This window comes from Sciurus carolinensis, chromosome 8 (assembly GCF_902686445.1).
Source record: "Sciurus carolinensis chromosome 8, mSciCar1.2, whole genome shotgun sequence".
In the NCBI taxonomy this organism is placed as follows: Eukaryota; Metazoa; Chordata; class Mammalia; order Rodentia; family Sciuridae; genus Sciurus; species Sciurus carolinensis.
In genome coordinates, this window is record NC_062220.1 from 115,157,077 (window position 1) to 115,169,037 (window position 11,961).

Consider the following 11,961-nt stretch of genomic DNA (forward strand, 5'->3'; position numbering starts at 1 on the left):
AGAGAAGGAGGAGAGGAGGAGACAAGGGTGGGAAGAAGCATCCAGCTTACTCTGTGTGGGAGGAAGCTGCAGTGGGGAGGTACGGGAGGTGCAGGTGGAAGTGGGAAAGTATGGGTGCTGGGTACATTTTGAAGGAAGGACATACAGGATTTGCTAAGGTTTTAATGAGAACATGAGGAAGAGAGACCAGGCAGACTCCAAAGCATTTGGCATGAGCAACTAGAAAGACAGGATGGGCCTGAGATGAAAGTGGGGATAATCCAGCACCTTGCCATTGTGATTGCATCCCTGCGTTTTCATAGGGATGGCTCTAATAGATGTGTGGAAGCCCTGCCATGGGTGATAGCTGGGCTAAGGGACAGGGCAGCTACAGGTTGGGTCTGCACTCCCAAGGCTGAAGAGGTGATGCTGCCTATGGTAATGTGAGACTATGACTTTGATGGGGTGTCAGGAACCTGCTGACTCTGGTCATGTTGAACCTGTCTAAGTGGAGGCAGCTGGTGTTCAGGGGTGAGGCTAGACTTGGAGCCTGTCTCATGCCATGAGACCAAACAGTGCTCTGAGGAGTAAGAGGTTAGACCAGGCAGAGCCTGGCAGGTGTGTAATGAGGAAAGAGTTGATGGTGGCATGAGGCAGAAGGTGGCAGCTGGCGGGTGTCCTGGGAGGAAAGGAAGTGGTAAAGTGTGCCCATTGCCGTAAGGGGAAGGCTCAGGGGGCCTGGGGCCACATATGGGGCAGAAAGGAGACCTGAGGCAAGACACTGACATGACTCCCACCCTTGCCAGGGTGGACTCTGCCCCTTGGTTAAAATGGCTTTGCTATTCTGGACCCTCTCCCTCCATGTAACACCACACTTCTTCCTAGGTATGTAGCGAGAATTAAATGAGAAAGTAGGCATGGAAGCTCTTGATAAAGCAATACCCTTTGCTTCCTTAGCCTTCAGTGTAGACAGTTCTGGGCACATCCTGGAGGCACAGCCTCCACCATCACCCCTTTTACACAGCCCAAGAGCCAGGCATGGTGACACCAGGCCCATCTCACACTCCTGTGACTGGGGCAGGCCCAGGACAATTACTTGGGTTGCTTTCCATTTGGGATTCTCTCCTTACCAGGGACCTGTCTTGGGTCCAGGCCACCCAGAGGAGCAGCCAGGCCTGCTCCTGTGGCCACAGAGCTATGTATCCTAGAATCAGGGCAGGCTGTCACTGCCTGGTAGGGGAGATGGTATGGGCCCATGTCCAACAATGCTCACAACCCATCTGGTCTGGTCCCAGGTGAGCCACCACCCTCCCTCAGCTGCTCACTACGTGTTCTCCAAGCATGGCTGGAGCCTCTGGCAGGAGATCACCATCGCCAGCAAGTTCCGGGGGAAATACATCTCTATCATGCCACTTGGTGAGCAGGGTATCTGTGTGCTCCTAGAACAAAAAGGCACTGTGCTTCAGAGGAAGGACACTGCCGACCCTAAAAGCCAACTTGGGGCTCTCTCAGGGGAGACCTCCCTGCAGGTCTTCCCCTACCACCACCCACAGATCTCCTGGCCTGCCCCACTCCCAGCCCATATGGATATCCTCTGGTTCTCGAGACCCTGGGCCTGTGGGTAGGGCCCACATGATAGGTCCATGATCTCTAACCTGTACCTGGCCTCTAGGTGCCATCCACTTAGAATTCCAGGCCAGTGGGAATCACTACGTGTGGAGGAAGAGCACCTCAACTGTGCACAACATCATTGTGGGCAAGCTCTGGATTGACCAGGTCAGAGCTGGGTACCCCTGGGAGGGGAAGCATACAGCCTGGAGATTGGACACTGACCACTACCTTCTCTCATCAGTCAGGGGATATCGAGATTGTGAACCATAAGACCAATGACCGGTGCCAGCTGAAGTTTGTGCCCTATAGCTACTTCTCCAAAGAGGCACCCCGAAAGGTAAACAGGACCACCTTCTAGCACCCCAGGAGACCCACAGTAGGATGTATGCTTATGTGAGCATACAATATCCACAGGTGACAGGAGTGGTGAGTGACAGCCAGGGCAAGGCCCACTACGTGCTGTCCGGTTCGTGGGATGAGCAGATGGAATGCTCCAAGATTGTGCAGAGTAGCTCCAGCAGCCCCAGCTCTGATGGGAAGCAGAAGACAGTATACCAGACTCTGCCAGCCAAGCTGCTATGGAAGAAGTACCCACTGCCGTGAGTAGGGAATGGGGGCCCTCTACAGGATATGGGGCAGGGGCTGAGGGAGAAACAGAAAGGAGGCAAGTGAGCAGTAAACAGGCAGATGACCCTACTTCCCTACCCAACAAGAAACACAAGGTTGGGAGGGCTCAGTTGACAAGTGAACAGAGAACAATATCACGCACCTGACATCCCAGTATGGAAGCAAGACACCCACAAGTAAATGAATGTGAAACTGTTGGGAGAGAAGAGAAACTATGCAGAGACAAGGTGAATGGACATAATCCTTCCATGACTGTGAAATAAAAATGAACTGGAAAAAAACTTGCAGGAAACAGAAAATTATAAAAACTGTGATTGCAGATTCTAAAGAGAACAAAACAAATTCTACAAAAGAAAAATAACCAAAGTTGAGAACTTCATGGAAAGATTTAATAGAGAGACATATTGGAGAAGACAAGAAGCTAGAGTGGAAAGCCTGTGGGTGACCTTAGTGAGGATCCCAGAGCAGGTTTGGTTGGCATTCCCTGGGGACTTGTTAGTGTGTATAATCTGCCTTCAGACAGAATGGGAATCTGTATTCAATAAGGTCCATAGGGCATTCACATGCAAGTTTGAGAGGAGTGTCCAGAACACTTCTAGTCAGAGTAGAAGGAAACAGAGACCACTTTTGAAGAGCAAATAGCAGATTTTTTATACCTAAGTCTATATAGTGAGACTGCCAATATCAGAGAATATTAAGTAACCAGATTTTTTAAAGATATTATGTGCTAAGGAACATATCACCTTGATAGATACCTCCTCATCAATAAAATTGGGAACTTGAAAATAGCCAAGTGATATATTCCATGTGCTAAGAGACACATTGCCAGGGCAAACCATTTTTAAAGAATGAAGTTGAAATAAAGATCTTTTCAGGAAAACAAACATTGACTTGGCCACCAGCAGACCTGTACTAAAGGATATACTTCTGACACAAGGAAACTAATCCCAAGTGAAAGATCCAAGATGTATAAGTGAATGAAGAACAAAAATGCAGATCTAAATGAACAGTGAATAAACAAGAAGAATAATGTCTCACAGGGTTTTAAATTTTAGATGGCACAATGACATTAAGTCAGAAAAGAAAGAAATGGAGGGAAACCGCTTGAAGGCCCTATGCTACCCAGGAGGTAGGTCAAGATTCAGATTAACCTTTGACTATTAGAAGTATGGATATTTTAATTCCAAGGGTAACCGCTAAAATAATACATTTAACTAGAAACTCAGAAGAAAAGAAGGAAATAAAAATGGAGAGAAGGAAGAATAGTTAAAGAGAATGAAAATAACTTTCTGAGAGCTAAGGATGTGGTTCAATGGAAGAGCATGTGCTTAGCATTCATGAAGCCCTGAGTTCAATTCCCAGCACCAAAAAAAAAAAAAAAAAAGTTCTCCAAGTGAAAGTAAAGAGAAATGTTCACATAGACCACATGGTCAAAACTGGGAACACCAAAGAAAAAATTCTACTATCTTCCAAAGAGAAGTAAAAGATTTCAATCAAGGGTAAAGACAAATTGACATCAAATTTAGCAACAACAAACACTGGAGTACTATTTCCAAAGTTATGAAGTAAATGAAATTAGAAGGTAAACTTTCTATCCAAACAAGCTATACTGTGAGGATATGAAAAAAAATAAATTTTTAAAAAACCTTCAGGCAGGCATACAGAAAGTTTGACATACAAAAACTCCCAGTGAAAATAATACTGAACCTCTCTCTCAGAGATTAAACACAGGGCCTCATGCATGCTTAGCTTCTACCACTAAACTATATTCCCAGCCCCCTAGACATAATACCTTAAAATGGGGAGGGAAAATTTCCAAAAGATGTTGTGCTAGACACATGAAGTAAAAAGATTTTATAAAAACAATTCCAAAGACCAAAGGAAAAGATAAAATATGCTCATAATAATGCAGAATAAAGTCTAGGTAACATTGGTATATTGGGAAGAAAGGGAAAGACACCAGGACTATGAAGAAATGCTAAGTTCTTATTAGAAGGAAGATATATATGTTTCTTAAGAGAATAATAAAAATGAAAGATATTACAAACAAAAACAGTAAATTAACATGGTAGAAATAGGGTCAAGGATTTCAATACTCATAATAAATATAAGTAGATGAAACTAGCTAAAAAAATATTGATAGGATTTTTTATAGGATTTTTTTTTAAAAAATCCAGATATATACTCCTTATAACACTAAAATATGCAAAGGTCAAAAGTAAAAGAAATATTGTGAAAATCAAACTGAAAAAGCTATAATAGCTATATTAACATCAGGTATAACAGACTTAAGGGTGAAAACATTATTAAGGAAGGAAAAGTTGCTGTATAATAAATGGATAAATTTATTAAGAAGTTCCAAGTTTAAAACATTATGCATGAATAAAACAGCCTCAAAAATTTGCAAAGGTAGGCTGGGGATATAGCACAGTTGGTAGAGTACTTGCCTCGCAAATACAAGGCCCTGGGTTCAATCCTCAGCACCGCCAAAAAAAAAAAAAAAAAAATTTGCAAAGTGCACAATGATACCTAAGAAAGAAATTGATAAATCCATCACTGTAGTGGGAGATTGGGAGACTTCAGTATACCCCTCTCACTTGTTCACAGGTCAAGTTAAAAAAAAAAAAAGGAAGGATATGATGAAGGAGATGAAAACAATACAGGATATTCACAGGCTTATAGATGCAGCAGTCAGAAAATATACTTTTTCTCAAGAATACATGGCATGTATACAAAAATCAGTCATGTACTAAACCCTAAAGAAAGCCTTGACAAACCACAATCTATCATAATACAACTAGACCTTACAAATACAAGTTAAAAATTCCCACATATTTAGAAACAAATTTTAAGTTTCTAAATAACCCATGAGTATAATAGGAAGTCAGAATGGCAATTTTTAAATATCTAGAACTAAAGACAGCAGAAATATCAAAACTGAACATATACACCAAAGGTAGTGTCTCAAGACTCACATAGTGCCTTAAATAGTTTCTAATTTTGAGGCCTACTCATTTCTGAGTTTCTGCGGTAAGTAAAGTTTAACCCATATATCCCATAAAAGAAGAAATCAATAAAATAGAAGAGGAAACATAAAGAAGCTTGATAAGGTCAAAAGTTGATTCTTTGAGGAAAAAAACAACTGACAATAGAGAAACCTACTGCTAAGACTAATCAAGATGGAATTAATAAATATTAATGAAAAAGTTTCATATGACATATAAAGTATAAAGATACTATTTGGACATAGTCTTAGAAAAACATAACTTTTAAGAATTGACTCCAGAAGAAGTAAAACACATCAATAGTCCTCCAATAATTAAAGAAAATAAAGCAGTAGTTTTAATTACTACAAGGAAAACACAGACCCAGATAATTTTACAGATAAATTCTACCAAAATTTTCAAGAAATATGTTGACCCAGCAGAGCATGGTGGCACATGCCTATAATCCCAGCAATTTGGGAGGCTGAGGCAGGAGGATCACAAGTTCAAGGCTAGCCCCAGTAACTTAGCAAGGTACTAAGCAACTTAGTGAGACCTTATTTCAAAATAAAAAAATAAGAAGGACTGGGTATATAGGTCAGCACCCTTTGACTTTAATCCCCAGTACCAAAAAGAAAAAAGGAAAAAAGAAATATGTTAACCCAGTTTTAAGTAAAGTCTTCAGGATCACAGGAGAGGAAATACTCTTTTATACTATGAGACCAGAATAACTTTCATACCAAACCAGGTGAAGACAGTAGCAGGAAAATAAAATTTCTGCCCTATTCTACTTACATAAGTAAAATTCCAAAACAAGATATTAGAAAACAGTGTATAAAAAATAACAATCTACCATCATGTTGAATTTATTCAGGATATGCAAGAATAATTTTATATTAGAAGATCTACAAATTAATCATATTAACATCTCAATAGATGTGCCCAGATATAAGATTAATATGCAAAAATCAGTTGCAGTTCTATACACTAGGAGCAAACAACTAGAAAATGCATTTTAAGACACCAATTATATAAGAGAATAATAAGGACCTTGTAATAAATCTTACATTCAAGACCTCTATAGAGAAAATTGTAAAACTTTACTAAGAGATATCAAAGGAAGAGCTAAATAAATGGAGAAAAATACAACGTTCATATATAGAAAGACTTAGTAATATAAAAATGTCATGATTTAAAGAATCAGTAGATAAAATCCCTATAGGGATTTCCAATGAACTGGGTATTAGAATTTTAAAATTTATATTGAGGAATAAAGGGCAAAGACATTTCTGAAGAAAACCAGAGTACTTAAGCATAGTAGATATCAAGACCTACTTTGAAATTAAGGTAGAGTGAGATGATAAGCCTAGAAATAATTCCATGGATACATGTATCTTTGATATTTGGAAAAGGTGGCATATCAGATCATGTGGAAAGATGGGGCTGATTACACATAGATGTAAGTCAAAACAGTTATCTATTTGGAAAAAGATTAACTGATTCCCTCCCTTACATTATAACAGAAATCAACAACAGACAATGGTCTTGTGGTTAAGTACTAAGTTTGACTTATTCCTAAACAATAAGTTAATACTCTAAGTAAAAAAGAAATAGATGAATATCTTCTAGAACTTAAGAAAACATATCTGAAACAAGATACAAATAAAGCATTGATTTAACTATATAAAAACATTTTTGTTTATTAAGAGGCATTTTACTCATTAAAAGAAAGTGAGGGGGCTGGGGAGATAGCTCAGTCAGTAGAGTGCTTGCCTTGTAAGCACAAAGCCCTGGGTTCGATCCCCAGCACCAAAAAAAAAAACAAAAAAGAAAAAGAAAGTGAGGTGCCAGGCCTAGTGTACACCTATAATCCCAGTTACTCAGGAGGCTGAGGCAAGAGGATTCCAAGTTCTAGGCCAGTCTGAGCAACTGAAAGACCCTGTCTCAATAATTTTTTTTAAAAAAAAGAGCTAAGGATGTAGCTCAGTGGTAGAGCACTTGCCAAGCAGGTATGAGGCCCTGGGTTCAATTCCCAGTGCTACAGAAAAAAGAAGAAAGAAAAAAGGAAAGTGAAAAGACAAAACATAAATTTGAAGAAGGTAATCACAATACCTACACCTGACAAAGGATTAGTATCAAGAATACAGAAAGAGTATTTTATCATAATTAAATCTTTAAATAAAGGATTTCTAATCAACAAGTAGAACAGAAACAAGCCAGTGGCAAAATGTGCAAGAGTCATGAACAAGAATTTCACAGAAGAAACATGTATGATCAGTCATCATATGAAAACCACAATCAACATCATTGCTAACTGGGGAAATGCAAATCAAAACCACCACAATGAGATACCATTTTATAATCATTTGATTAGTAAAAATGACAAAAGTCTTATCAGTGGTTGAAGAAGATGTAGACCCACAATATCTCTTATGCATTGCTAATAGGAGTAATAATTGGTGTAACCACTTTGGAAAACCATTTGGCTTTATCTCCTGAAGGTTAACTATCATTCTAGGTGCAGTGACATACACCTGTAATCCCAGGGACTCTGGAGGCTGAGGGAGGAGGGTCGGAAGCTCAAAGCCAGTCTTAGCAAATTAGCAAGGCCCTAAGCAATTTAATGAAACCCTGTCTCAAATAAGAAATAAAAAGGGTTGGGGATGTGGCTTAGTGTTAAGTGCCCCTCAGTTCAATCCCTAGTTCCAAAAAAAAAAAAAAAAAAAAAAGATGAAAAATCAGGAAGTCTAATAATCCAGCAGTCCCACTTCTAGGTATGAACTCAAGAGAAATCCTTGTAAATGTACAACAGGAAATGCACACACAAGACTAATCCAATAGCAAAACAAAATTGGAAACAACCCAGGAATTTATTGAGTGAATAACTATGATATATTCACAGGAGAAAATATTACTCAGTAATTAAAACAAAGGAAACACAGCACTATGCAGCAATATAGATAAATCTTAGTAAATAAAACTCCAAACTATTATATGTCATATATTCTTTTTATACAGTTCAAAACTATATATATATATATATATACACAGAGACTTAAGAATACCTAAAGATACAATAAAATTCTATTAAAAGGAAAGGAGGGGACTGATGAACCCAGGAGTCTTGCTGATGGCTATCTGAAAAGGGAATGGATTGGTGAATTTTCTATATGGTTAGATGTAGGTTTTTGTCAGGATTCTACCTTTTATTTAGGGTGGCAACATTACATTAATAAAAATCAGACCATGGGGCTGGGGAGATAGCTCAGTCGGTAGAGTGCTTGCCTTGTAAGCACAAGGCCCTGGGTTCGATCCCCAGCACCCAAAAAAAAAAAAAAAAGCAGACCATTTAAGAGCCAATAGAAGGTATCATGTACTAAGGATGATGACTAATCCAAATCTGTGTGCGTGAGGTCCCAAAAAAGAAGAGAACAAAAAGAGAAAACAAGATAGTAGATTTAAACCCAGCATATCTAATTAGTACATTTCTAATCCAAGTCTGCAATCCAAACTGCTCCAAATTCCAAAACTTTTTGAGCACTGATAAGACATCACAAGTAGAAAATTCTACACCTGCCCTCATATGACAGGTCACAGAAATACAGGCACACTCAAAATATTGCATAAAATTAGACCATGTGTAAGGTACAGAATAAATATAATTTTTTTGTTTATACTTGGGTCTTATCTCCAAGATATTTCATTATGTACATGCAAATATTCCAAAGTCCAAAAAAATCCAAAACACTTCTGGTCCTGTTTTGGATAAGGAATATTCAACCTGTAATTATATTAAATATTCTCATTATAATATTCCCATTGTAAGATTCAGAATTTTTTTAAAAAATTCAACTATATTTGGTCTATAAGAGAAGCATCTAAATTGGAAACTAAAGAAAGATTAGAATGAAAGGATGAAAAAAGATATGTCCACAGAAATTCTAACCAGGGCTAGGGATGTTGTAGCTTAGTGGTAGACCACTTGTCCTGGGTTCCATCACCAACACCACCAAAAAAAAAAAAAAAAAAGAAAAGAAAAGAAAAAGAAAAAATACCAAACCAAAATTGCTTAACTATATTCATATCACAAAACAAACTTTACAAAAATACTAGAGATAAAAGGGTTAGTTCATAATGATGAAGGCTCAGTTCACCAGGAAGATGAGTATTAAATCCAAATGTATCTTGTACCAAACACAACCTCAAAATATATATAGCCTAAGTTGATATAAATGTAAAGAGAAATATACTAATATACAATCAAATTGGGAACTTTTAATATCCCTCTCCTAGAGATAGAAAGAAAAAAAAAAAAACCCTCAGGGAGGATACATTTGAACAACAGAACCTACCAGTTATAAAACACTGCACCCAAAAAATGCATCAAAAACATTCTCAGAAATTGACCATATACTAGGCCATAGGAAAATTTCAAAGGACAAAAATTATGCCAAGTGTATCATTTGACTCCAAGTAATTATACCAGAAAAGACAACTAGAAACATCCCCATATGTTTATAAATTTAAGAAATATGCTGGCACACACTATAATTCCAGCTACTTGGGAGACTGAGGCAGGATGATCTTAAGTTCCAGTCCAGCCCAGGCAACTTACCAAGGCTCTGTCTCAAAATAAATGTTGAATGGGCCTTGGGAATGTATTTCAGTGGTGGAGTGTCTGTCTAGCGAAGACTTGGGTTTGATTCCCAGTATGGGTGGGGCTGGGGGCTTCCAACTAATCCATAGGTCAGATAAGATATATTAGAAATCAGGAAAGATAACTGAATGATAATGAAAATAACATATCAAAAGTGGTAGGATTCAGTTAAAGCAGCAATTGGAGTGAAATGTGTAGCCTCAAAATGCACATTGTACTAGAAAAGAAAAAAAGCTGAAAAATAATGAGCTAAGCATCCATCTCAAGAAACAAGAATAGCAGAATTAGCCCCAGAAAAGTAGAAGGAATATAACAGAAAAATAGAGGCAGAAAACCCTAAAAGAGGAGCAAAAATGTTTTTGTTGTGTTTGTTTATGCGGTGCTGGGAGAGCAACAAAGTTTGATCTTCAAACAAGGAATAAAACTGACTAACCCTGACACGGATATTCAAAATAGTAAGCACATATAACCAACATCACATGCAAAAAGCGAGGTTTTTATGCCACTGGCTTTAATGCAGTATCAACGACGATATTAGGTAACGATTTTATGCTGATAACTTTGAAAAACTGGATGAAAAGGCCAAATTCCCAGTTAAGTCTAAAGTAGCAAAGCAGCTGCCGGTTAGTGGAGCATAGGCGAAGTGCGGGCAGGAAAGGGTGAGTTGGATTCAGCTGGTGGGTTTTGCAGCTGGTGGGTTCATCAGAAGTGGCGGTCGGGGTGGGGCAGGGAAACTTCGGCCCAGGCCCAGGAGGTGCCGGGCCAGGAGGGGCCAGGGGCGGCTTGGGACCAGTGAAGGAGGTGGCCTGGGGACAGCGCAGGGTCCCACTCACGCCGCCGCAGGGAGAACGCAGAAAACATGTACTACTTCTCGGAGCTGGCCCTGACCCTAAATGAGCTGGAGGAGGGCGTAGCGCCCACGGATAGCCGCCTGCGGCCAGACCAGCGGCTGATGGAGAAGGGGCGCTGGGACGAGGCCAACACTGAGAAGCAGCGGCTGGAGGAAAAGCAGCGCTTGTCGCGGCGCCGACGGCTGGAGTCCTGTATATCTGGCCATGGCCAAGGCTGCGCAACAGAGGAAGGTGAGGCAGGGCTGCGAGGGTGCCCCGGGGCAGGTGAAGGGTTCAAGGGGGTGCCTGGGAAAAAGAAAGGACGGGCGTCCCAGAAGACGAAAAGGGGTGTCTGGGCTGGGGATCCTGCAGGGACCGGGTGAGTTTTGGAGAGCAGGCCACCCACCCACCCACCGGCCCACTATGTCTTCCCAGCAGAGAAGGAGTCAGACGTGTACGTGCCGCTGTGGTTCGAGAAGAGACTGGACCCACTGACCGGGGAAACTGCCTGCATATACAAGGGTGGCTACTGGGAAGCCAAGGAGAGGCAAGACTGGCACATGTGCCCCAACATCTTCTGAGCGCCACCCCTGCAGCAAATACAGGCGCCTGCACAGCCGGGTCCACTTTTTCTTTAATGCACTCAGTTTAGTACTGAATATCCCCTCCAATCCACGCACTTCTTTCTTTCTTTCTTTCTTTTTTTAGATTTTTTTCCTTAGGAAAAAAAAAAACAGAAAAACTTTTTTTTTGATGGGGGGGCTCCCACCTTAGAAGGAGGAAGGACTGACCCGGGTTCTCTCCAGCCTCTAGGTGTACCCAGTCACCCCGCCTCTTCACCATAGACTTGGACCCTATAGGCACCCCAGCTCCCAGTTACCACAACTCAGGCTGGCTGGCCCAGGCCATAGCTGCCCAAGTCACTAGCCTCCAACCAGGGAGGTACTGGCCCTTCCTAGGGAGCCTCTTTTGACTTTTTTAGAAAGAAAAAAAAAAAAAAAAAAAAAAAAAAAAACTACATTTCTTTCCAGCCATGACCTTTAGTAAATATTTTTAGTACAGCATTTAGCAGACAGCTTTCCAAGTGTGCTTTCTTGCCACAAAATTGTTCTGGCAAGAATTTCCTTTTTAAAGACATCAGAAAGCCAGACCCCTTTGAGTTGGGAGAATTTTGTAGCTGAACATAACATTTATATCTGAGCTGCCCACCCCCTAGGAGCCCAGGGCCCAAAGACCAAGTAGAAAGGGGCCTGCCTAGGCCAAGAGAGCACAA

General features: G+C 40.3%; 1 protein-coding gene across 4 annotated transcripts in view; it reads left to right on the plus strand.

Moving 5' to 3' along the window:
- The window catches only part of Osbp2 (oxysterol binding protein 2), a 164,168-nt gene extending 152,717 nt beyond the window's left edge, over positions 1–11,451 (plus strand). For 2 of the 4 annotated variants that reach the window (XM_047562035.1, XM_047562038.1), the window contains 6 exons: positions 1,275–1,395; positions 1,652–1,755; positions 1,832–1,927; positions 2,005–2,189; positions 10,702–10,940; positions 11,124–11,451. In XM_047562035.1, coding sequence (XP_047417991.1) covers positions 1,275–1,395; positions 1,652–1,755; positions 1,832–1,927; positions 2,005–2,189; positions 10,702–10,940; positions 11,124–11,269 — 891 coding nt within the window. In that variant the 3' untranslated portion in view covers positions 11,270–11,451. The remainder of the gene's footprint in view (positions 1–1,274; positions 1,396–1,651; positions 1,756–1,831; positions 1,928–2,004; positions 2,190–10,701; positions 10,941–11,123) is intronic. The other 2 variants (XM_047562036.1, XM_047562037.1) reach the window with 2 other exon arrangements.
- The last annotated feature ends 510 nt before the right edge of the window (positions 11,452–11,961 follow it).